Source organism: Peromyscus maniculatus, chromosome 8 (assembly GCF_049852395.1).
Source record: "Peromyscus maniculatus bairdii isolate BWxNUB_F1_BW_parent chromosome 8, HU_Pman_BW_mat_3.1, whole genome shotgun sequence".
In the NCBI taxonomy this organism is placed as follows: Eukaryota; Metazoa; Chordata; class Mammalia; order Rodentia; family Cricetidae; genus Peromyscus; species Peromyscus maniculatus.
The window spans coordinates 9,653,499-9,681,048 of record NC_134859.1 but is presented as its reverse complement, the minus strand read 5'-3'; the positions used below and the strand labels follow the sequence as shown (position 1 = coordinate 9,681,048).

The 27,550-nt window shown below is 44.6% G+C and overlaps 1 protein-coding gene across 1 annotated transcript in view; it reads left to right on the top strand.

Annotated features, from left to right (window-relative positions):
• The window catches only part of LOC143274513 (uncharacterized), a 1,199,417-nt gene that overhangs the window by 434,642 nt on the left and 737,225 nt on the right, over positions 1-27,550 (top strand). The window contains exon 3 of the mRNA XM_076577796.1: positions 22,822-22,854. Within this exon, the coding sequence (XP_076433911.1) occupies positions 22,822-22,854 (33 nt within the window). The remainder of the gene's footprint in view (positions 1-22,821; positions 22,855-27,550) is intronic.

The window sequence follows — 27,550 nt, the reverse complement described above, 5'->3', positions numbered from 1 at the left end:
AGCAGACAAAAATGAAAAGAGAAAAAGAGCATGTTCATGCACACACACACACACACACACACACACACACACACACACACACACACACATCCTTTGAATCCATCATTCTAGTAGGAATTACTTATGGAAAGAACAAATGAAGTAAATATCAACTGCTGGTGTTTTTTTGTTCCTTTTCATGTACACATGCATTTGGGTCTGTGAATTTCCATGTGGTAGGGTGCCAGTGCATATGTGTGCATATGGCAGTTCAAGACGGATATCTTCCATCTTGGTCATAATGGCAGGATCCCTCAAACAAACCTAGTGCTTGCCAATCTGGCTGGCCTTGCTGGCTTGCTTTGAGGAGTCTCTGTCTCTACTTGCCCAGGCTAGAATCATAGGCAGGCCACCATGTCCATCCAACATGTACGTGGGCTCTGGACATCCAAATTCTGGTTCTCTTGCATACACAGCCTGCTCTTTAACAGCCAAGTTCTGACCCCCAGCTCTAGCCACGGACATCGTGCCTCCAGTGCCGTGGTAGACTCTACCAAACCAATGGCAGCAGCAGTATTAATGGAAGCAGCAATACAAACAGTATAAATGCAGCATTTGAGTATTTAGTCTGTACCAGGAACGGCCCTAGTGCTTTGTGTGAGTCATTGTATTTAGCAGCCAAGCAACCTGGCACGATTTCCACCTAGCAGACCAGGAGCATGGGTACTGAGAGGTTAAGTACCTCCCCTTAGACTGGCAGAGAGGAGATTAAGTTCCAGGCCAGCTCCCAAGCCTGCTCTGTCACCTCCTTGACCCATTCCTCAGCAGGGCCTCAGAGCAGGTGTAAGCAGCTCAAGTCCTAACTACAGGGCTGAGAGGTGATGAAAGGGACTTTTCAAAGGCTGGGGTGATGCGTACAGCTGGGCTGGAGAGGACATTGGGTGAGTAGGCTTTGTCACAGAGGTACTATGTCCTCTGACCTGAGCTGTGCTCACCTGGAACCCACTCATGTAGATATGGCTTCCTGTAGGGGTGCACCCACATACCTCTGCTCTTGCTCCTTTGTATGTGTATGTATACATGTTCATGTGTGTGCGTGTATGAGTATGTAGTGTGTATGTGTCAGCCATAGGTTGATGTTCAGTATTTTCCTTAGTCAATATCCATCTTACTTTTGGAAACAGCATTACAACTTGGAGCTCATGGTTTTGTCTGTATTGACTGTCCAGTGAGCCTCCAGGATTCCTCTTGTCAGGCTTCTAAGCACCGGGGCTGGGATTTGGGATTACAGGACAGCGCACCTGGCTTTCCTGTGGGTGCTGAGGATTGCACTGGGGCCCTCACACCTGCTCAGCAGGAGCTTTGCCATCCCAGCCATCTCCCCAGTCCCTCTTCTTTTTGCGTCGCTCATGTCTCCACTTAGCTCGTGGGGTCATTATTCCCAGAATCAGTGCCACAACCCAGGACTGTTGTGCTCACTGTCCATGATAACAACTGTCCTGCTGGTTGTCTTGATTGTGAATTGTTCCACTTGAATCAAAGGAGGCATCAGTCTCCACTCAGATGATGCTACTGGAAGAAATTGCTGCGTCATAGGGCCGTGCGAACGGGATGCAAGCCAGGGCTCCCAATGCCCGGTGGGTGCATTCTGTCCACATTTCAAAACCACAGGGAGTGACTGACAGCTCCCTATGATGGCCTCTCTTCGGGCCCCATCCCCTTGCTTCTCCTCTGTGCCTCCTGAAACATTCTCCACGCCAACACAGATATCCTAAGATTTGCTATGCCTGCCAAAGAAGATGAAATCCTCAGGGGTCACTAGATAGGACGAGGTAATAAGAAAAGCAAACGGTCAATAGTAGGCCTGGCCCAGCTAAAGCAATTACCAAGTTCCTCCTCAATTCCCAGGCTGTCTTGGGCAGAGCAGAGATGTGCAGAGGAACATAAATTTTGTCATCCCTGTGCTGTCCAAGGTCCCCAGCATCCCTCCCTACTGTCCTTTTCATTGCGGCTTCGTAAATACTGTGTTCTTTTAAAAAAGAGTCATTGTTCATGTCTGTTCAGAGGTGATGGGGAAGTCACAAGTCACTAGTGGTCTGGGAAGGTGTTTCAAAGGAGCTGCCCTTGGCTGGGGAAGTCGGTGAGTGATGGCAGGAGAATGCCTTGCCCAGGCACACAGGACTCTGCCCAGGACATTGCGATTGGAGACCAGGCCACCTCAGTGGCATCAGACACCAGTTACCTCTCTAACCAATGGCTTTTTACCATTGGAGGCAGTAAGTAAATCGATATCCTGGGGTTGTGGTGAGGACTCACTGAGATGGTATATAAAAATTAGGGACAGTTGGAGTCGGGGAGACAGCTCAGCTTTTGGGGTGTCTCAGATACCCAGACAAATGCAACTTATGGGAGAAAGGTTTTTCAGCTTGCGGTTCCAGGTGCAGTCCATCCTGGTAGGGAGGTCAAGGCTGCAGGAGCTTGAGTGAGCTGGCCACATTGTCACACCATCAGAAGCTGAGCGCAATCGGTGCTGTGGCTGCTCAGCCCTCTCTCCACTTACCCAGTCCTAAGCCGAGTCTTGGCACCACTCACAAGGGGCATGCCTTTCCACCTCGGTGAGTGTAACCAGGATAAGCTCTCAGGGAAGTAGTTCTCAATCTGTGGATGTGACCCCATCCACAGGAATCCTATATCAGATATTTACATCACGATTCGTAACAATAGCAAAAGTACAGCTAAATAAAGTAGCAATGAAAATAATTTCATAGTTGGGGTCACCACAACATGAGGAACTGTATTAAGCATCGCAGCATTAGGAAGGTTGAGAACCACTGACTTAGAGGGATGCACATAGGCCAGCTCCCGGATGATTCTAGATGGGGTGGGTTTATTCCTGGTGAGTACCACTGATCCATCCAGATATCTGTTTCCTCCTAGTAGGGCTCTGCTTCAGTTACTGTATTTTTGTTAGGTAAGCAGAAACTGGGAGGCATGTGATGCACCAGCTGTGTTCTTCACCAATGCATTAGCCTTTTGGAATCTTGTAGTTCTGTATTAGTCTCCGGATGACTTTTTCTGTCTCTGGGACTTTGATGGGGACCACATTGTGTCTGTAGGTCATTCTGGGTAGCATGGGCATTTTCATAGCACTCACTCTTATGGTTCATGAACACAAATGCTTTTTTACTAATTTATGAATAATAAAATTTTCCCAAATTTCCTTTATCAAAGTTCCACCAATTTCAGTGTAAGTCTTATCTACTTCAGGATAAATTTAGTTCTAAGTATTTCATCTCTTAGTTGTTGGTACAGATATAACTGCTATTATTTTTACTTTATACTTAAAAATTTTTTATGTACATATATTTAGTAGAATGTCCTTTATTTATTCCTTGACAATTTTATAGCTGCACACAATGCATATTGAGCTGTTCATCTCCAACTTCCATTTCTCCCCCAGTACCCTCAACACATCCCCTTCTGTGTACGCATATGCACATATATGATTTATTTTTAAAGTTTTTATTTGTGTGCATGTGTTTGTGTCCCCGTGTGTGTGTCATATATGCACGTGGTTGCCTTCAGAATTCAGGAAAAGGTACCAGATCCTCTGGAGCTGGGTTTACAGGTGGTTGTAAGCTGCTCCGCATGGGTGCAGGGAACCAAACTCAGGTCCTAGGGAAGGACAGCTTGCCACCTCTCCAGCCCCTTCCCTTTTTTGAGTTTTCCAATTAGCTATGCCTGGTTTTGGCTAACTCACTCCCCCCCTTCTCTGTCATGATCGTCTAACCCCCATATCTGCTTAAACCGTTAACTCATTTTTATAATGTGTGTCCTGCTGTCGTCTCATCCCATAGTACCCCTTCCTTTCCAACTTTCACAGGCTCTTTCCAGCTTCCTGACATCTATAGACAAAATGGTTTTATTGAAATTGGAAGTTTTAATTTATGTTTCATATATTTTTAAACTTGTAGATCTTCGATAATTTGATGTGTGTATATAATACATTCTGGTTACATCATCCCCTCCTACCAAGTCACCCTCTTGTCACTAAGTCCCCACCCCACTTTTGAGTACATTTGTTTTTGCTTTGTGACTTGGTTTAAACAATGCCATTTATGTGTGAATGGGTGTGGAGCTCTTCACTACAGCATGTTTTCTTTGTAGTTTGTTCATTGTTTGTAGAAATGCAACTGATTTTGAATGTTGCTTCTGTATTTTGAAATTTACTTATTGCATTTATTAATTATAATATGGTTTGTGCTATCACTGGGTTTTTCTATGTTTGTGATCATATCATCTGGAAGAAGGGGACATTTTACTTCTTTCTAGTTTCTTTTATTTATTTTTTTCTTGTTTATTTGCTTTGGCTACTATTTCTAGAACTGCATAGAGCAAAGGGTTTCAGTCTCTTCCTATCCCATAGTTATGAAGTTAGTCACTTACTTTTGACTATTGTTATTGTTTGTTGATGTTAATTGTGACTTTTATTGGGTTGGGATAAGGTCTTTGTATAACTTTGGGAGTTTGGCATTTTGATTATGATGATGTTTAGTTTTGCTATGTCTTGTATCTATTGACATGATCACGTGGGTTTCTCTTTTATCTTGTTTTATGGGATTTGTAGATTTACATCTGTTGAACTAGGCTTGAATCCCAGGAATAAACCCCATGTGGTCATGTAGTACAATCTTCATAGTGTGCTGTTGGATACAGTTTGCTGGTGTGTTAGGAAGGATGTTTATGGTCATTGAGTCTGTAGAGTTTTTGTGGTATCTTACTTATGATTTGGGATATCAGGGTGATGGTAAAATCATAAAATACATTTGAAGTGTCTCCTCTTCTACTGTTATTTTTTTTTAAAGAATTTAACAGGTAAACGGAGTGAATGGCATTATAAACAAAATGGATCAAATTAGACATGTAAAGAACCTTCCATCTGACGCCAGCACAACGCATATAATTTCAACTTGATATGCAACAGTCTCAAAGACACATTGCATATGATGTCACACAGGAAATCTTAACAAATTCAAGAAAGTTAAAATCATTTCACATGTCTTTTTTTTTTCTGACTACAGCCGGATGAAACTAGACATCAGTACCAGAAAGAATGTAGAAAATTTCACAAGTAAACTGTAGTCGCAAAGTTTCTCTGGTCCCACCCAACCCCATGGTCCCACGTTTCTCTGGTCCCACCCAGGCCCTGCAGTCCTGCAGCCGCTTATAAAATAATTACCCAGGGGCTTAATATTAATTGCAAATTCTATGGCCTATTGGCTCAGGCTTCTTGCTAGCTAGCTCTTACAACTTAACTCAACCCATAACTATTAATCTACGTGTCACTGTGTGTTCTGTGGCTTTACCTGCATCCCATTACATGTTGCTCCTTGGACAGCAGTTTGGCATCTCCCCTTACTCTTCTTTCTCCTTTTACTATCTCTCTTGGATTTTCCCACCTGGCTCCATCCTGCCCTGCAGCTTTATTTATTAGCCAATGGAGTAACACATATTTACAGCATACAGAAAGACATCCCACAGCACTTTCCTTTTTCTGTCTAATCAAAAAGGAAAGTTTTAACTTTAACATAATAAAATTACATATAATAGAGCAGTTATCAAGCAAGAATTACAGTGACAATATCTAGTCTATTTGTATTTGGAAAATTTAAAGAAAATATTGTATCATTTTTCTATGTATATGAGTCTAAAGTTTCATATCTAATTTATCTTTTATTATGACTAAGGAAAGCTATAATTGTAACTATTTAGTCTTCAACTCCATTAGAGACCCCAGAAGGATATAATATTACCTGAGTAAACAGGAAGTGCATTGTAAGCAACTTCCATAATTCTAGAAATGACAGGGACAGTCATCCAAATTTCCTCTGCAATGTTGGGGCATCCATCTTCAGCCTACAGGTCTAGAGTTTCTCAGTCACTTTTCCCTGTGTCCTGTAGAATGCCTGACAGTCTCCTCTGCAAAGGAGAAAACTGAAGGAATATTTTACCTTGTTTTGGCAAAACATAGTGGTCATTTTCCTATGGATCCTGTATGTCCAGTTTATACAACATATTATCAAGCAGTCCAGGCATGAGCAGTTTCTTGCCCAAATGACCAGTTTTTCCAAGAAGAAGATAAACTCCATATAGAGTGTCTTTGATGCCCATCTTCCTTTTTGAAGTAAATCAGTGCTGCCAGGAACAGACATATCTCACTGTCCAGAAAAGTCTAAGTTCTTAAAACATTTATAAATGGCATATTCTGTAGGTCTTTGAAGTGTTTGAAGATCACCTACCTAATTGAAATATGTCTTTGTCTACCTAAAATACTTAACTAACATGACTATAAATTTGATTTTCATAAATGATTATTAATCTGTATTTCTTAATTATATATTACAATTTTAAACGAGTTGCATAATCACAATAATACCTTAAACAAGAGTAGAAGTATATATATATAATAACAAAATTACTTTAAATTTTGTATCAATGAACCAAAATCCATAGCAATGTAAAACATTTCAAAAAAGTTGTTGCGCCGGGCGGTGGTGGTGCACGCCTTTAATCCCAGCACTCAGGATGCAGAGGCAGGCGGATCTCTGTGAGTTCGAGGCTAGCCTGGTCTACAAAGCGAGTTCCAGGAAAGGTGCAAGCTACACAGAGACACCCTGTCTTGAAAAACCAAAAAAAAAAAAAAAAAAAAAAGTTGTTGTTCTTTAAAAGTAGATTCAATAATCTACCCTTTTATCCTATCATATCTATATCTCGTTTTCTTCTTTAGAAAGAGATTGCATTTATAACCAACCTCTTTTAAATAAAAATAAACATTTATAAACAATATTTTGGGGATTTGGGTATAGCTTCTCAAATTACTTTCTGCTGATTGGGGGTTCTGGTAATCTTATGGGAGCCTGAGAAAATTAAGAATTATAGTTAAATCTTCACTGTAGTAGTCTGTGAGGTTGTATCAACCTTTCAGGGGGTCTTGGTTGATCAAACAATATTAGTCTGGAAGCAATCCACAAGTTCTAATCTTCTGTGTAAACAAAAGCAGAACCTCTTTTCCAAAGCAACATATCCTTAGATACAAATTTTAAAGTCAAGATACCTTTAAAATATACATATTGATTTGACTGAGTAGCCTTTACAATCAAATGTCTTACTGCAGTTAAAAATCCCCAAAACAATATAATAATATGTAGTATTCAGATTCTTTGTGCAATTTCCATCCTTATGTGGCTTAACTTTTATATTATTCTTATTGTCTCTTTAAAGACTTTAATTTTTAAAATTATTTCTTTATATAACTGCTACATTCCTTTTTCTCTCTCCAAACCTATAAACATTTTTACACACACTGTAAACCATTTAGAGTTTTATACCATCTGAATCTGTCTTATTGTGAATCTGTAATCATTTTTTTTTTTTGTTTTTGTTTTTTGAGACAGAGTTTCTCTGTGTAGCTTTGCGCCTTTCCTGGAGCTCACTTGGTAGCCCAGGCTGGCCTCGAACTCACAGAGATCCGCCTGCCTCTGCCTCTCGAGTGCTGGGATTAAAGGCGTGCACCACCACGCCCGGCTTCTGTAATCATTTTTTAACCATTGATTTAAACTGTAGTATGATGAGGACCAAAGCAGCAGCCCTGGCTGCTGGTTTTGCCTAACTCAGCTTCCCAACATGGTGGAGGTACGTTTACTGGGAAACAGTGGTTCTATGCCTCCATCCAGCAGCATGTAGCCTAGAAACCTTTTTTTTTTTTTTTTTTTAGCATGAGACTCTAATCTCAGGGTCATTGGTTTGTGCCCCATGTTGGATATCAAATATAGCCACAAAGTTTCTCTGGTCCCACCTGGTCCCATGGTCCCATAGCCACTTATAAAATAATCACTCAGGGGCTTAATATTAATTGCAAATTCTATGACCAATTGGTTCAGGCTTCTTGCTAGGTAGCTCTTACAACATAACTTAACCCATAACTATTAATCTATGTATCGCCATGTGTTCTGTGGCTTTCCCTGCATCCCATTACATGTCGCCCCTTGGATGGTAGTTTGGTGTCTCCCCTTACTCACCTTTCTCCTTTCACTATCTCTTGGATTTTTCTACCTGGCTCCATCCTGCCCTGCCATAGGCCAATGCAGCTTTATTTATTAGCCAATGGGAGTAACACATATTCACAGCATACATGAAGACATCCCACAGCAGTAAACACACACTATGGAATACATTTTTGAACCACCATTTCACAAAAGAGAAAGTCGACGGGAATAAATCTCAAAATAGATGAAAATGATGATACAATATGCTAAAACTTAGGAGATGATGCAAAGTGGGAGGCAAGCAGACCTAAGTATTGACATCCAAAGTTCAACCTGGACTTTGGTTTGACCTGACATGATAGTTCAACCTGGACACCTCCAGGAACCAGAAAATAACAAGCCAAAAGTTAGCAGAAGTATGGAAACAGAAAGTTTGATTAGAATAGAAATAAAACAGAGAATCAACAAAAGTATGAGCCTTTTAAAAAAGATTTATTATCTATCATTTCTATCTATCTGTCTATCTATCTATCTATCTATCATCTATCTATCTATCTATCTATCTATCTATCTATCTATCTATCTATCTATCTATCTATCTATCATCTATCATCTATTGTGTATACATGAGTCAGTGAGTGTATGTATGTACACTATGCACATGTAGGTAACCACAGAAACTAGAAGAGGGCATTGGAGGCCCTGGAGCTGGAGTTATAGGTGGTTGTGAGCCACACATGTGGGTGCTGGAAACCAAACTTGGATCCTCTGCAAGAACAGCAAGTGCTCTTTGCCATCCCTCCAGCCTCCTATCTCAAGGTTTAGCAATCAAAAATGTCTCTCAGTGCCCAAGGACCATGGGTTTGGGGAGGTCATGCTAACTGAAACCCATTGCACTACCACTACATGTAGCTACTCCATGGTATAAGTTTGCAAACATTAGCTATAGTGTGTGCTGTTACTATCAGTGTTGTTAGTAGTAATGGTATGCATTGTTAGCATGCCAAAACCCCCCTCAACATAGAAAAGTTTAATTATTTTTTTTCTTTGTCACATGTCCACTGTGGCTCGCTGCTTCCTGTGGTTCACAAGATGACTAAGATATTAAGCTTCTTCTGTCTGGCAACCTTCTCCTCCCTTCATTTTCAAACCTAAGAGGGAATCTCACAGCCTCTCAAGGTGTTTTGCCTGAAAGGGACTCAACCCATTTTTGATGGGTGTCATGACACCATGTAGATCCAGGGAAGCCGGGGAAATACGGTTCCTATCTGGGGTAGCCACCAAGTCCATATAGTGGAAAGAAGTACAGTTCTATAGTGGACAGTTAGTCCTTTCGGCCAGCCATTAACTGGAAGCTCCAGAATTTCTTTTGTGGATTGGTGTGTGTGTGTGTGTGTGTGTGTGTGTGTGTGTGTGTGTGTGTGTGTGTGTGTGGTCATATGCGTGCAGGTGCATGTGTGGGTGCAGTATGTATCTGTGTTGTAAAAGTATGTGGCAGCCAGATGATAGCCTTGGTTTTTGTTCCTTAGGATCAATCCACTTTTGTTTTCCAGCCGGATTTCTCCCTGGAATCCGATGTCTACCAGTTCAGCTAGACTGGCTGTCCAGCAGGCCCCAAGCCCTCTTGTCTCTACTTCCTTGCTGCAGGAATTGCAAATGCATGCTACCTTTGAGGGTGTGGAAGGTTTAACTCAGGTTCTCATGCTTCCAAGGCATTCACTTCACCCCTGAGCCACCTCCCAGCCACATCTATCATTTCTGGACACTCTCCTGCCTCTCCCTGCGTGGCCTTCTCATGCAGCCTTTGGGTCACTATGCCTACTGTCCATGTTTCGCAATCCCTATGTTCAATAAAAAGGAATCAGAGAGGTTGCAACTCTGGTACCTGAAGGATGGTGGAGAATCAGTTAGGAAATGACAAAAAAAAAAATGTTTCAAAAACAGGGCTGCAGTTCTGGGGAGCAGATATGATCTCAGCAAAGCTACTCTAGATAGAACCCACTCCAGCCACTTGCATCCACCCCTAGATCACTGGTTCAAGACCACCCGTCTACAGGTCTACATGCTTCTCGGACTTACCTGCTGACTTTCAGGCAGTTCTTACATCCAGTTCCTTTCCCACACTGATGCCCTTAGAATGTTCAGGATATAACTGGTAGCAGCCTGTTGTAGCTCCCTGTGTGATTCTAAAGTGCAGTGGGCATTAAGATGAATCTGAGGGCTGGAGAGATGCTTAGTGCTTAAGAGTAATTGCTGCTCCTGCAGAGGACCAGAATTTGCTTCCCAGAACTCACATTAGGCAGCCCACATAACTTCAGATCTAGGTAATGGGCATCAGCAGCCTTCTTCTGACCTCTGTGGGCAACTGCAATCACATGCACACGTTGCCACACCCAATTAAAAATTAACAGTAAACCCTGAAAAAAACATTGATGGGTTTACTCTTCTTATGACCCAAAGGTGTGATGAGCCATTTCCACACACCTCCTCACTGAGATCTTATAACACATGGGAGGGATGGTTTCTCAGAAAGGATTTGGAGATGCGATATTGGATCGCTGAAAAGGGAAGCGTTCCCTCTACCCAGTTAGAGGTTTGGGTTATAACTGGTGCCCAGCATCTTTCACCTTGACATCACACATTCCAGGCCAGGTGTTGACTCCAACCCCACCCTACTCCTGCCCAGATGTTATGCCCTACACATCTCCCAGAGTAACAGCACTTCCAGGGTGGACATGTAGCATGAGTCAAGTCCTTTAGACTGGAGAGAAAGCATCCCAGTTTATGGGATTCTAGACACTGGGACCAGAGGGAAGATCATGGGGACTCCAGCAGGGATCTCAGAGCAATTCAGACCACACCAGGAGGGCTGGGCAGGGGAGAGGCAGGTATAGAGAAGGTAGCACATCCCACTTTTGTCCATCTGTGACTGATGGTGAAGAAGAAAGGATCAAGGTTAGGCTGAGGAACATTGCATGCTGTGCTCTCTGGGAAAGCCCCAGAGCATGAATTTCTGTAGCACTGACAACATTGTGAGGGAAAAGTCCCTCATGGTGGGCTCTGAGGGCTTAGAGAGTAAATAAAGCCCTGGGCACAGTGGTTGACACACGAAATGCAGAAAAACCACATTACCTTTCTCGTCTCTTTGCTTTATATTGGTTGGAGTCACACAGCTTGCCTTTGCTGTGGGGTCACCAGTTCCTGAGGCAGAGGACTTTAGGACAGTGGGTAGATGATCTGAAAGGACCAGCAGGAGCTAGACACTGTCTAGACAATTATATCCTCTGCAATTGCTTACTATAGAAGACTCACAGTGCAGGCAGAAGAAAGTAGCCAACGGATATTGGATGTTCCAAAGAATTCAACATTTTTATGCTTCCTTCAAACATTCCTGGTCTCTCCCAGCTGCCTCGTGTGTGTGTGTGTGTGTGTGTGTGTGTGTGTGTGTGTGTGTGTGTGTGTGTGTGTGTGTGTTACACACACATGTACACATGCCCATGTTGCCTTTTGCCTGTGTGTGCACATATGGAATCCAGAGGTTAACCTCAGGTATCTTCCTCTATTGCTCTCCACCTTATTTTTTGAGACAGAGTCTCTCACTGAACCTGGAGCTCACCATTTCTTCCAGACAGGCTGGTCATCAGGCCTCTGGGATTTGTCTGTGTCTGCCTCCATAGAGCTGGGAATACAGATGCACAGCACCATACCTGGATTTTATGTGCGTGTTTGGGATAAGATTCGGGTCCTCATGCTTGCACAGGAAGCTCTCTCTCCACTGAGCCATCTCTCCAGAATCTCTGATCCTCCTGTTCTAACGTAGTGGAGATCATTTATATTCAGCTGTTCTCTGAGTGGCAGCCTTGCTCAGGTTGCCGCAGTCTCTGCTTGGGATCACTTTAGTTATTCATGAGACAGGAATGGATCAGGATACTGAGCCAATCCCCTATTGTTGGACACCTAGCTTGCTTTCCTATTTACTTTTTCCATCACATAGGCACATATTTACACACGTGCATACATACTAAAAGATATCATTTTGTCCCATAAACCTTGATCTGCATTTAATATATATATCAGGTTAAGGAGGACTCTAAAGCAAATTTACTTCTATTTCTAGATTGCCAGATGTTGTGGTTTGAGATGAAGTGTCCCCCACAAAAGGCTTGTGTGCTAAAGGCTTGGTTCCTAGCTTGACTGAGAGGTTGAATGATTGAGAGATGACTGTATCATAGGGATGCTAATATTAGCAATGGGTTAATCCGCCAAAAAGTTCATAGGTGAATAGCCTTCTAGGATGTGGAGCCAAGTGGAAAGAACAGAGTGTTGGCACTGGCTTCATTCTTTTATTAGCCCATAGATTAGTTGGTTGGTGAATGACTTATTAAGAGATGGAGTGCCCTACCATGGAAGTAGGTCATTAGGTTTCATCCCTTTGAAAGGAATATTGTTCCCAGATCCTCCCTCTATTTCTCTCTACTTCCTAGTTGACATGATGTCATCAGTTTTCTCTTTATGTTCTTTTCCCATGATGCTCTCCCTCACCAAGGTGGTCCCAGAGGCGATGGAGCCCACTGGCCATAGACTGAACCTCTATAACCATGAGCCCAAATATATCTCTCTTTCCTTGTTTCCTCCAGTGTTTTGTCAGAGTGACAAAATGTATCCCCCACACCAGTGAACTGTCGAACAGGACTTTCTTAGGAGCCTTTAAACCTTGGGTGGTGAGTTGGCTCAGTGGGAAAAGCACTTCCATGTAGGCCTGTTGACTGGAGTTGAGTCTCCAGAACCCACAAGAAGCTGGAAGATGAGAACCAAGCCCAGAGCTGCCTTCTGACCTCCACACACATCTCCTCCATCATACACATAAACATCCCACTCAAATAGGAAAGAAATAAATACCCTTGCATTCTACTCCCAACAAAGGGGTCCTTAGAGAAGAGAACAATCCTATTTGCTATTTTCTTCAGAGGTGGTGGGATACCACTGGAAGGGGCTTTGGGAGCACCAGCATCCTCTTCTCTTAAAAGCCCAGCCCCCTCTCTTCCATGTAATTAAGCATCAGTCATGTTTCCAGCCTCCCTAGTGTCTTCCAGCATGTGTCAGAGTGACTGATGGGGACATGGCAGCTCAGACGCAGATACCCATCAACCCAGTGCTGTGACTACTCTAACCTTTCTGATAAACCCGTTTCAAGGGCAAGACAAGGGCAGGGCTTTGTGAGGCTTTCCTGATTCCCTGCCCCCAGAGTGTCTTGCTTTTACTCTCAGCCCCGTGACCTCCTGACCTCTCACCATCCTCTGTGCCCTAGATTCAAAGTGTGCTTAGCACCATAAGCAAACTGTTCTGAGCTCGCAGGCTGCCAAGATTCCAAAGTAACCGCAAGTAAGTATTTCATTCCTGACAAGTGAGGGTTGTCAAGAAAGATGCTGTGCACTTTCAAGAGGAATTTTAAGAGATGTGTATTCATTGGATTTGCCTGGCACTACAGACTTTGGTTAGGGTGGGGGTGGACGTAGAGTAATGAATCTCATCCATGAACAGGTCCTTTTCTTTTTTAACACTTTAAAAAATCTGGAGTGAGTTTTGGTGACACAGTATTTAGAACCAATTCTGGGTAAAAAATGGAAGAATGAGGAGCTGGGAAGATGATTCAGTCTGTATAAATAAAGCACTTGCCCCACAATCATAAAGACAGGAGTTTGATTCCCCAGGACCCACTTAAATATTGGGTGGGCATGGTGGCCTGCTCCAATCCCTGTCCTTGGGAGGCAGGAACAGGGTATCCCTGGAGAGAGCTGGCTGGCTTAATCAATGAGCTCAGAGTTCAATTGAAAGCCTGGCTCAATGAATAAGGTAGAGTGTTCAAATCATCTTTCCAGGCCAATTTCTGGGCTCCATACAGGTGGGCATGCACACCTGCACAGGCACAGGCACTCACACATATGTAAACATATATATGCAGGCACACCATTTGCACATACACATGTAATAAAAAAATAGAGGTGGGAGGTGTTCCAGGCTTTGAAAAAGCATCCTGTAGGTGATCTGGAATGCAGTGGGGGTTGGTACTCTGGTTGCCCAGGTTAGGGGCTCATTAAAGGCACTGCACAAAGCCATCCAACCCAGAGCTGGCCATTCTATCTTCATTCCAAGCTTCATGTTCTCCCCACACCTATTCAGAAAAGCAAGATAGGATTTGGTGTCCATTTCCAAATGAGGGGAAGCAGAGGGAAGGGCAGCACCTTTCCTGCAGGATGCTCAGCTTGCCGGCTGTGAGGATTGATAAAGGTGAGTATTTTTAACTCCACGGCAGTCTACATGCACTTTACCAGCTGGACACCAGGTCCGGTGCTCTGAGGACCAGGAGTGGCAGTAAACAAAAGTGATTGTAATTGCGTGTGGTCACGCAGAGGGCTCAGGAGCTCTCTGGCTCACAGAACCTGCTGCTTACCATGGACCAGGGACTGTGCCAAGCACTTTGGATGCATTATTTTGCTTAATTCTCACAACAATCTTGTGAAATGTTATAATTTCCATTTTCCAAGTCTAAAATTATAGGCTTAGCAGTGCTAAGTACCTTTTGTATGTTTGTCTATTGTTGTGTAATAAAGTGCTTCCAAATCCACTAACTATTGATTACATTCAAGATTTTGTGGGCCACAAGACTGGATTAGGCTTGCTGGGCACAAGTTCTCATGGAGTGTCTTGGTAACATTCAACTGAAAGATCGGCGCTCCAGGGCATCTGGTCTACCTAAGACATCAGAAGGCAAGGCTGAAATTCAGACTCAGCTGGGACTGGTTTCACGTTTCCCAGATGTGGCTTCTCCAGGATGGTTGCCCCGAGGTAATTAGTCTTACATTCGGAGAGTGCTCCAGGTGACACTTGTAGACTTGGCCAGTCTTCCAGCTAGCAGTGCCCCTCCCCCTAGAATCCATTGGTTAAGTCCATCTTAGAGCCTGACTGGACACAAGAGTCAGGAACATGGATCTTGATGCTCAGTGCACCAGAGAATGCGAGGCTGGTTTGAGTCCCTGCACTGGCCAAAGCGATAGCACAACCAGACTGACACAATCAAGCTCTGAAACCGGCCTTGGCTTCTGAGCCTCCTCAGAGTTCTGGGTGTCCATGTGGATGAGTCACTTTTCTTGTTGCTGTGACATAATCTCCTCCAAAGGCAATTTTAGGAAGGAGAACTGATTTTTGGCTCACAGTTTGAGGGTGCAGCTCCCCAGAGGGCAGAAGTGATAGTGACAGGCAGGAGTATGCAGCCGCTGGTCACAGGGCATCATGGCTGGGGAGCAGGGAGAAAAGGATGCTGCCACTCAGCATCCTTTGTATCCAGTCCAGGACTCTAGCCTGCGGACGGTGCTGCTTGTGCTTAGGTTTTCTTACCTCAGTTTAATCTTTCTAAAAACACCTTCACAAACCTGTTCTAGGGTTTTCTAGAAAATTCTAAACATGCCAAGGTGACAGTTAAGGTGAACCAGGTAATGTGACCACTGCAGGTGGAAGCTGGGCCATGGATGCAGTTGTGCCATAGATGAATGTTGGACCACAGGCAGATGCTGGGCCACAAGCAGATACTAGATCATAGTGGAAGCTAGATGGGTGCTGCTGCTTATTCACAATACTCCCATTGGAAATGCTTCCCAAAGCAAGGCTCTAGAGGACTTTTCAAGGTCACCCAGCTCCTGACTGGAGGGAGCTCCACTTGTCTTACTACCAAACTTAAGTCTATTTTAAGCCCCACCACTTTTTTCATTACAGAGCACCAAGTGGTGATGTTTCCACCAATGACAACCACCCAGAGATTCAACCCGTTCAAGCAAAGTTGACTCAAGTTCATGGAGAAAGCCCATTTCTGGTGCCTGGTTCCTTTATTCACAGCGACTTTGCAAAGACAGGAAGCTAGACATTTCCTGTTATCTCAAAATGAATCAAGAGGCTGTCTTACTCTCCTGGTGACAAGGGCTGGTGATGTAACCCAGTAACTCTTGACACCAAGGTCACATTACCTTGAAGCTAATCCCCTTGGGTACACTAGGCACATATCTCAAACCCAACTCCTCTATGGCTTCCTTTGAACCCTCTGGAAATTCACAGATCCTCACCGGGAATGAAGGAAAATAGCATACCATCCCCCAGTTAGTCCCACTGGTGAAGCGTGGCCGGCACGGTGGGTGGAAAAGACAGGCTTTGCAGTCTTTATGAGCTTTGACATCTACCCTGAGCTAGATGGGAGAGGGCTGGAGTCTCAGGTCTGAGAGTGGCTGCAGGCTTCTAAGTCCACCTGAGACATCCTTCAAGAACAAAATCAGAAAGTCAAGCTGAAGAAACCAGGCAAGCAGGAAACCCCCATGCTTGTACATTCATGCCTGGGCTGGAGTTAGGCATCTCTGAAGCTGCAGACGGCCTGGCAGCCTAGCAGAGATTACCAGCGGACCCCAGGACATGGCGACTTAACGTTTTCATTTGTATGATTATCAACAGAAGAGATCACTTCCATGCTGTCCCAGCGATCATGTCCTCCTGGGCCCTTACCCGGAAGGTCTGCTAAAGTGACATGCTGACTTCACAGGCAAAGGGTTACCTGTTCAGCACCGTGGTGACATTTACTGATGGGGAGAGAGATCTGAAGACCCAGCATGCCAGGGCTTAAGAAGGGATGTGATAATTCTGTCTTCTTGCCTGGCAGGCCACATGCAGTAGCATTTGTGAGCCATAGGACCCAGAAGTGAATGCTGGAGCATGGGGGGCGGGGCAATAGCAGAGCCTCCATATCCATCAACAAGATGGTGATGGAATAATGTTCCATTAAGGAATGGGAGGTGCTTGTGTAGGTCTATTTTTCGGGTTGGAGTATGGCCAAGCTGTGCAGAGAGCAGCATCTCTCATTGTGGAAAGCTGGGGCTCAGCTCACAGTCCCTCCACTTGCCAGAGAAGTAATTAAGCCTCTTTGATCTTATCTGGACTATTTACAGTGAGCTCCATCCAGCATGTGAACACATTCTTCTCCACGCTTCAATCCTTTCAAGTTTCTGTCCTGCGGGACCAAGAGACCTGGGTGGCACAAGTGCACGGCCTCCAGACAGGTGCCACAGGCTGTCAGCACAGAGGGTCCAGGTGACAGAGAGACTTGCTAGGGCCCCAGACAGCATTTGGAAACATGTGGAGTGAGACCAGGTGACTGGTTGGACCTTGGCTTCCTCAATAGCAGTGGACTTAGCCCTGGTGGCTGTGGATCTTTAGGACCAAAATGTCTGTCTGCCCTGAAGTCTCTTCCATCATCAGCGCTGGGTTCCATTCCAGCTTCTGACACTCCTGGTGTCATGTGAGGTAAAGGCTTCCAGTCCCTAGTCTTGGATCCCCTGTCTGTGGATGGGATATGGCAGTGCATTTTGGAGGTGAGAGTTGAAATGGAACCCTGGACAACAAGTTCTTAGCACAAGGGGAGAGGAAAGCCTTTATGTCGGGATTTCAAAGGCAAGTCGGGAACTGGGGGAAAGCAAGAGAAATGATTAAAGGAATAAAGAAACGCCAGAACAAAGCGTTCCCTCTTGTCCTGCTGGGAATTTCCCATGTCCCTTCTGTGCCCTGTGCTGGTCTGCAGAATGGCCCACCAGCAGCAGGCCTCTAATCAGATCAGCCCCCCACTGCACAGTCTCTGATGGCTGCTGCCTTGGACAAGATCAAAGCCAGGGGCCGCAGCCTGCCATCCTTTAAAGAGCCCTCGTCCCACCGGCTTCTGTGGCTCATTCTGGTGTGTCCGGTCTGCACTCAGCCATCACAGGGGACAGACAGGCCATCAACCTGTGGGTGGACCTTCCTGAGTAAGCCCTGAGCTGTGAGCGTTGGAAATGAATACCCAGATCTATCATATTTTGCCATTTGTTTCTTAGTATGTTTATCCAAAGTGTAATCGTAGGTCATAAATAAAACATGCTTCTTCCCAGTTGGCCGCAAGCCCCACAGCTCTGTACTGCTTTACTCTGTGCATTGTTTTTTTATGAGTGCATGCACAGGTGCCCATGCATGTGGAGGCCAGAAGACAATCTCAGCTCTCATTCTTCTGATGTCATCCACCTTGCTTGTTAAGATAAGGTCTCTGATTTCTCTAGAATTCTCCAAGTAGGCTGGGCAAGATGGCCAGGAAGTCCCAGGGCCATCTGTCTCCACTTCTCCTGTCTGGAGATCGTCAGTGCATGACACCACACCTAACATTTTATGTGGATTCCAGGGCCCCATAACTGCAAGCAATCATTTCATTGCCAGAACCATCTCCCTGACTTTGTGCCTTACTTTGTACAGTGTGCTGCTATATAGAATCAGGTGAGAGTCATTTTTATTTGTCTCCTCTGTGGTTAAAAAAAGAAACCCCAGGGTTCCTAAAAGGTCTTTTACTAATATTGTTAGGCTATGTTTTCTTTATTGCTTTGAATGTTAGTTTAGCTTTATAAACCAATACATCCTCTGTTGGAAAGTTTCAAATGACTGAGAGAAAGGAAAAATTTCCATCGCTTTCAGGAACACACCAGGTCCCAATAAAGTTCCAGGCTGTTCTTCAGAGATGAACCTTTCGTCATCTTGGTGTGTACCCTACAGACTCCTTTCAGATAGGCACCTGCACTTGTATGGGGGGAGGATGGATAATGTATATAGACATTAGCTATGTTAGTATTTGTTCCGGTCTTATGTCTGCAGTGTGTAGTGCACCTTTCTTTCCTTTAGTGTGCGTGTGTGTGTGTGTGTGTGTGTGTGTGTGTGTGTGTGTTGCACATGTGTCTGTGTAGGTGTGTACACATACACATGTGGAGATGTTGCATCATATTTTAAAGTATAGATGTATCCCTATTTACTGGGCTTGCAAGCATGTCTAGCATTTTGACATTGCAATTCAACTTTATGGTCTAGCCAAGTTTACAATTGAGAATCATGTAATAGTGTTATGAAGAGAAGTCGCCAAGAGAAGACTTCAGAATGTTTAAGCTTACAGTTGTGTCAAGTCACATTCACAGCTGTCCTGGGCCACATGCTCCCCGTAGTGGCAGGTTGGAAGCACACTGGATCATAAACTCAATGTTCAACAGCCACTTCTAGGGTACTTAGGCTTTATTTGTCTGGAGCCACATGTTGCCCGTTAAAAGCTGCTGCAAATGGCTTTAGTTAGGGTAGGAAATCTCTAGTTCCACATAAGTTCAGCTGCTTCGATCATCTTGTTCCCTTATAGGTAGCTGAATGTGTAACCCTATATTTTAGCCTCTATAGTGTTTTGATCATGATAGTATCATATTAACCTTTGTTACAAGAACTGTATGCATGCTTCTCCATATTAGTGTGTGTTTGCAATAATTGTGAAGAGCGGGGTTGCCTATTGGGGGCGGTGATCAAGAGATTTTGCAACAAGAAATGCACAAAAATGTTAGGAAACACACTTAGATGATGAAGTAGAGGAAACAAGAGAAGTCGGCTGAGGACTGTGCTGCCCATGCTTGTGAGAGGGGTCGGCTGAGGACTGCGCTGCCCTTGTTTGTGTGTGGAGAGAGGAGCTGAGTCTGCCTGAAACCTGCAGCTGCTGAACGTCAGATTTATCCCTCATTACTGCTCTTGGGGGACTACAGGCAAAGTAAAAGTGTATGCACACACACACACACACACACACACACACACACACACACACACACACAGCTATGCAGCTGAGGGATCTCCTTGGACTTTAGGGATGTGGCGATGGTTGCAGCATCCCAGACTCTTCCAGAGCTGTGTAGGGAGGGAGGCATAACATAGCTCTAGTCTGTGACCACCATTATTCCTCATGGTGATTTTCATAGATCCCAGCCTATTAAGTGTTTGACCATGGCTCATGAACTCTGTTGGGTGAGGTCAGCCTGAAGGCTAGACTCTGGCTTGGGAAGATAATGAGACATGAAAGATTCTCTGTGGGGTGGGAGCTATGTCTGCTCCCCTCCCATTTGGGGCAGATGGCTCTTGGGAGGGCTGATGCCTTTCTGGTGAGTGCGTGTGAGACAGTGCTAGGGTGGGCTGAGATACAGTAAGCTGCAGGGGGGCTGGTCCGCTAAGTCAGGGACCATGGCTTCCTAAGTCCTTTGCTGGATTCACGGCTATGAGCTGGTACCAGTCAATGTTCAAGTCAGCTTCTATAGAGACACACAGACAGGTAGTGGAGTCTTGTGGTTCTGTAGGCTGGAAGTTCAAGACCTCACAAGAGCTTTGGAGTTATAGGTGGCTGCCTTTTCACTGTGTCCTTATATGACCTTCTTAGTAAGGGTGTGGGTGTGGGCAGGAAGCAAAGCCTCTGGTGTTCTATTATATGGACACCAGAAACCTTGCCCTGTGATGTCCTCTCATCAGTGTGGCCGTTTCCTAAGGTCTCACTTCCAAGTATCTTCACACAGGGATTAGGACATCAATGTATGATTTTGGAGAATTTAATTCAGTGTACATTGAACTTATTAGCACTGTTCATTTTAAATCCTCACATTGTATTAAAGATTAAATCATGGCCTTACCTGTGCTCAGCAAGTGTTCTTCCACTGAGATATGTCCCCAACCTCTTTTCACATTTTATTATTTGGTCTCAATAAGTTGCCAGACTTCTCTTGAACACCCTTTGTAGCCCAAGAAGGCCATTCTCCCACCTCAACTTTCTGATAAGTCAGGATGACAGACAAGCAGCACTGGACCAGCTGGTAGTCTGATTTTCTGATAGGAAAATGTCATTGAGATTGTCTGACTCAGTCTCAAATCTCCAGGAAAATTGCAGGCAGAAAGTTTGTAGAAGTGATTTGAAAACACAAATCCCTGGGAGTGGGAAAGTGACTAAGTCAATAAACTGCTTTCACTATGAGCATTTGATGTCCAAAACTCATCTAAAAAAACACTGTGTATGGTGGCATGTGCTTATAATTCAAGCTCAGAGGAGATGGAGGCACATGGATCTCTGGGGCCTTTTGTCTATCTGGTCCAGGCTGGTTGACAAGTCCTCGGTCCCATTGAGAGACCCTGTCTCCAAAACTGAGGTGGATGGTGCCTGAGGAATGAGGCTAAGAATGTTCTTTGACCTCAACACACACACATGCTCACATATGCGATCATACATGCATGACATACACATACGTGTGCATACTCATACAAACACAACAACATAAACAACATGGACCTGGAGAGATGGCTCAGATTGTAACAGGAATCTTAAAAGGTCTTATTAATAAAAATAAATCCGGAGCCAGGTATTGGGGTGAACATTGAAAGATCAGAGAAACCGAACAAGCCACATCCAACATCACCTTGCCAATTCCTCAGCTGGTCTTTTTTCCTCAACCTGGAAGCCTCTGAGTCTTCATCTGAATGGATCTCACTTGAACTGTTAAAAGCCTAAAAGCTGGTCCTCATGCCTTATATACATTTCTGCTTCCTGCCATCACTTCCTGGGATTAAAGGCATGTGTCACCTTGCCTGGCTATTTCCAGTGTGGCTTTGAACTCACAGAGATCTGGATGGATCTCTGCCTCTGGAATGATTAAAGGTGTGAGTGCCACCATTTTCTGGCCTTTATGTCTATCTAGTGGCTGTTCTGTTCTCTGAACCCCAGATAGATTTATTGGGGTGAACAATATATCAACCACATCAGATGGTTAAGAGCACTTGCTGCTCTTCCAGAAGACCCAGGTTCAATTCCCAGCGCCCACATGGCAGCCCAAAATTGCCTGTAACTACAGCTCCAGGGGGTCCAATGTCCTCTTCTGTCCTCCTCTTCACATATGCACATGCATGCATGCATACACACACACACACACACACACACACACACACACACACACACACACACACACACATGCACACACACATCATATGAAATCCTACTAACCCCTAGAAAGAGGATCCTTCCACTAAAGCTAATGTGAACTCAGTGGCTGGTGTCTCTATCTGAACTTCCAATATACTGTGGGCTTCTGGGTAGGAGGCTGAGGTGCCTTTATCTTGGGATCAAATCTAATTCTCTCCACTTAATAACTTCCAGATCTCAGGGAAAGTTACCTAAGTTTTCTAAGCCCTGGTATTCTCATCTATGAAGAGGGTATAATAAAAGTTGTTCTGGGGGTTAAATGAGGAAAAACACCACGAAGAATCTGGCACAAAGCCTTCCAGGACTCCTTACTTCACAATATTGTGAAGCATTTTGCTAACACAGGCTGTAGTTGTTGCTGGCACTGTAACTCTCATAAGGCTGGCTGAGAACTGAAGGAACAAAATACCTTAAAAAATGTCATTAATGAAAAAATTGCCATCAATGCCTTTGGCTCCTTGGTGTTCATTTTCTCCTCACTGTGCGACTTTGCACGTGGCCTTCCCCCTTTTGCCTCCTGGCAAGCTGGCTATAATGTGTTGAAAATACTAATTATCCTCTTCACCTTTTCACAGGACTTTGAAGATGAATCTGCTGCACTTGGTGGAAGTGTGTGTGTGTGTGTGTGTGTGTGTGTGTACCTTTATGTGTGTTTGTGTGTGCCTGTGTGTGAATGTTTGTGTCTCTGTGGGTATATTTCTATGCCTATGTGTCTCTCTAAGTAAGAGTGTATATGTGTGTGCAACTCTGCATCTGTGTCTATGTTTGTGCCTCTGTGTGTGTATGTGTGTCTGCACGTGCTCTTGTGGGATGTCCACTAGTCCCCTCTGGTTATAACAAATTATTGATGCCAGCTCCTTTAGAAAGACAATTAATGCAATTACCTTCTTGTTGAATCGATACTAATGTCTTTTTTTCTTTAATGTGCAGGTTTTGGCGAGTCCTGCTGCTGGCCAAGTTGAGGTAGGAAACATGGCTTTGCTGTCTTTGGGGACATTTTGAAGTGGGTTCCTTCTTTGGAGTGAACTCAGCTTCCTGGCTGTGCTTCTTCTCCCTGGGGCTGGTGTTTAGATTTGCTGTCTGCGGCATGTTTTCTGTGGTGCTGGCTTGGGCTGACCCCTTGCCCACAGAGCAGGCTCTGAGCAGCCTAGAATGGTGGTGGGGATTTCAAAGCTGGTCTCCTTACTTGCCTTGGAAAGTCCTTCTTTCCCCCATCCAGCCTCCAGGGCCTGATGAGAATTTTGGCAGGTGCTGACAGCATAGGAGAAGAATATGTTAGTAGATGTTGGTCATGGGTCTCCAGCAAAGTGTCCACTGGCTGCAAACTGTCCATAGTGTCATGGCTATCTCAAGAGGGCATCCACAGAGCCTCTCCTCTCTTATTCTCAAGTCACAACCTGGAGATCAAATCTGGTGACCTGGATCTTGGGGGCCCATCTGTTCCTCATTTTCACTACCTCAAAGAAAACTGTACCTCCTCTGCTCTGTCATGTGGTTGTTGTGGGATAAAGCTCATGGAGGGGGATCTGGGAGACCCTACAAACATGGGGGGCCACTCAGGAGTGGATCCGCCAGTATCTACACTGATGGGCAGGACAGTTCTTTGTTGTTTCACAAGGTGTGTGGTACATAAGCAGTGCAGGTCAGTACCGAACATGAATAGTGAGGTAAGGATTTGCACAGAGGTCATCAGGAAGGCTCAAGAGTTTCAGAGATGGTGTGGAGACCAGGAGTCCCAGTCTCACCTGGTTCCTAATAACTCCTGTCTCCCAGTAGCCCTGGAACCAATCACTTGAATAAGTTACATTGGAAAGCATTATTTCCTCATTTAAAGAATACAAATAACCATATACCCCTCATAGAGACTCAAACATTATTTTATTGATTGATTGTCCTACTTATTTTGTGTATGTGTTGTGGAGGTCAGAAGCGACTCTGTGGGAGTCACTTCTTCCTCCCACTATGTGAGCCTAGGGACAGAGCTCAGATTGCTAAACTTGGCAGCCAGTGCCTTTCCTACCTGAGCCATCTTGCTGACACCTCCACCCATGAGGCTTTTGAGCACATGAAAAGGACGGTGGTAACTGCCCAGGTAGTTTGCAGGGAGCACAATGCATAGTTCCACTATTAAATACCTGTCATGTCCTCAGTATTACAGGGATGCTCCCATTGTTTTCATTATTGTGCTGTAAAATACTCAGAAAAATCTTGGGCTCTAGCTGCTATCACAATGTTGTCCATTTCACGACAGGTAAACTGAGGCTAAGGAACACTCAACCTTTCCAAGACTCATTCAATGGAGGAATGAATCCCAGCCATGTTTGTCAGGGTGCAGTGCTGAACTCTGATTGCCCTGATGTGTAAACCAGCCTCGGTTACTGCTTGGAGCACACGTCCTGTTCAGTTCCCTACTTTGTTACTCATTAAGGGCCACTTCTCAACACTAGACCACAAGCCAGCTTCCTGTGGTCAGCACCACGGACAGCTGCCCGCTGCTTAGACATTTTTCCTTCCTTCCCCTCCCTAAGGCATTCTCTCACATTTTTGCCACAGAGGACAACTTAAAACATTCAGCTAATGGAAAACAAACAAACAAATAAACAATATTAATAATAAAAGTAAACCCTTGTATGTTTCCTGTTTCCCCTTTTCCATTTCCTAGCAGCTTTCTGTGGCAAGATGTTTATCACTCTAGCCTTGATTAAAAAGTATTGGTTGGAAGGCAGAAGTACTTTGTGTCCTGATTGAAGCGATGTTGAACGACTTGACAAGCCTGCATCCTAGCAGAGCTACGGAAAATGCATGCTACCATCCACCAACAGATGCAGGCAGGACTATTCTTGGAGGTTTTATCCTCATGGCTCCATGCTGGAAATGGAATGAGCCATTAGCTAGTTCATAAGCAAATCATGGTGTAGGATGCAGTGGCTGCAAGGCTGCCATCCAGATTCAGCCCTGGCTATGTGAGATGGCCTTATGAATCACAGAACTGGATGCTGAGTGAGAAAGCACCTGACCTCAGGGGAAGAACGCACCCTGTTTCATTTGCATACACAAGAAAACAGGCATCACTCATCTCAAGTGATAAACTAAAGGGGACCCCTGGGGGGCCTTTCTGGGTGGTGGGGATGTTGTATGGCTAACTCCCATGTGGAAAATGGATGGGTTTTATGTTTAAGGTGGGTGTACTTTTAGTATGTAATTTGCAGAACCGAGGGCAATGAATCTGTAGGGGGAAACAGAGAGAAGGGAAGGAGGACTGGGAAGAAGAGGAGAGAGAGGAAAGAAGGCAGGATTGGGGGGAAGGAAGGGGAGGGAGGGAAGGTGAGAAAAGAGGTGTGAAGGAAGGTAATAGCCTTTCAGGGCTGTGGACAAAATACTAGACATGAGGGAAGAATGATTTGTTTTGGCTACAGTTTCAGAGATTCATTCTGAGGTCATTTGTTCCCCTGATTTTGGGTAGGATACCATGTATAGGAGGGTATGGTAGAAAAACACCTGTCCATGCGTCGGCCTACAGGAAGTAGAGGCTGGGATTGGGAGAGAGTAGAGGGATGGAGAGAATTAAGGGTGTGAGTACCTGAACACAGCTGAAACCACAGAGAAAACACAGTTCATTCACTCATCTGCTGAGTTTCCCTTCCCCAGGTAGAACACATATTTTAAACAGTGTCTCCTGTTTTCCTAACTGTTGTTTTGAAGTCTAAGTTGTCATTCTTGCAGCCAAAACATATTTGTTTTCCACTACTGTAGGGAGGTAACCTTTTATTAATTGAATTTCTAATGGCAATTCATCAAAGCAAGTGGTCACTATCATTTAATGTGAGATTTAAATTTATGAACAAACAGCGTGTTCTTGTGTTCTTGTAGGTGAATAACAATGGATTCAGTAACAGCATTGGTGAGGGTGAGGCCCATTTCTGTCTCCAATCACTTTTTGCTTTTATTTTTTATTTTTTGCTTAAATACAGACAAACAGTTGTAATTTGAGCAGAACAGACTCTACCTGTGGCAGAGACGTGGGTTAAGGGCAAACAAAAAGAATTACAAGCCCGCAGAACGAGAGTGTGAATGGCTTCGCCAGCTCTCTGTTCTCTCCGCAGATTGACAGCGAATATGTGAATAACGTTTGCTAAATCCGGACTCAGGAAACATGACAGCAAGCTGTCTGTGCCAATAACTCCTCACGGCATATGCCACCCTCCCTCACCACACACAGTTTTAATAAGACACCACACGGGCCATGGAGAGACATTAAAACCCTGCCGACGGAAAAGCTTTATCTTCCAACTGAATTCTGTGCCTTGCACCGTTGACGACAGCTGAAGAATTTATCTTAAATTCCCTCTGCTAGCTGCAGAGCACATGGCCTCTTTGTCCCCAAGCAGCCTGTAAGAACCAAACTAAGATGTCACATACATAATATAACAGATAAATGGCCCAATTTCCACGCGCACATGACGGATGGAGTGCAGGTTCAGCACATACATATTTGCACGTTAATTGGCCCTGCGTGGATCCGTTTTGAACCTAAGTTGCGACTGCATGGCTCCCAGGTTCCTTCCCCTCGGGAATCATTAAGCCTGCTTTATCACAGAAATGCATACACATTTCCCCCTCTTTATCGTCATGCAGCTTGCCCTGCTGAGAGAGAAACCCGCTTACCTGGGCTCAGCCATTGCATTGCAAGTGTTTCTGTTGGCCTCTCAAACACATACTGCATGGAAACACAAAGATCTGAGACCCAGCCCACGTTGGCTCTGCTGACAGCCAGACAAAGGACTCTGCTGGCCAGGATGTTTGGGAAAAAAAGGAAAATTATTTCCTTTCAGTTAACAGTTGTTTTTTATTTTGCTTCGCCTTAGCGATCGCCTGTTGATAGTTTAATGACACTATAGACACAGTGGAGGGCCTCCGTTCTGATAAATGGGACGGCTTCTGTTTGAGGGCAGAGCAGTCGAACTGGATTGATGGATATTACCGTTTTGTTAGCCCAAATAATTGCAGTGGCAAACGACACAGGTGGTGATCCCAGAGGCTCTGGGAGAAGTAGGTGGAATGTCCCTCCTACTGATTTCCTTTTCTTCCTTTCAAAAGGAAACTCTATTCCAGGTCAAGGAATCATTTATTTTCCCTGTCTCAAGTCTGTGCCTCAAGGAAGCTAATCAGGGGCTGTGAGCCAATTAGAAGAAGTCTAGTCTGCCTGAGAAGAGGCTCCTATATTGGAGAAGGGGCTGAGCTGCCATTGCTGTGAGCAGACCAGCTCTGGCCACTGACTCATTGGAGAGCCCAGCACTTCTCACAAGGAACAAGTGAGCTGTTGCACTAGGGTGACAGGGGATGGAGCCTGTGTCTCCTGGAGGAGTTTGTAGTTCACAGCTGACCCCTTATGGGACGGAAGTCAATCATTCACCTCGTCTTTTATCTGCAAAGTATGGTGGTAATTTACACACAGAATGGTGCATGAGCCTTTCGTCACTATGGCAAAGCATCTGCTGTAACTTAAGGGAGAAAAGATGTCTTTCAGCTTATGGTTCTAGAGAGTTCGATCAATGGTTCCTGGTTCTGTGATCCCAGTCCACAGTGAGGACAGACGTCATGGTGGAGAAAGCATGTGGCAGAGGCATGGCAAACCATGGGGCAAAGAGTGATGGAGAGA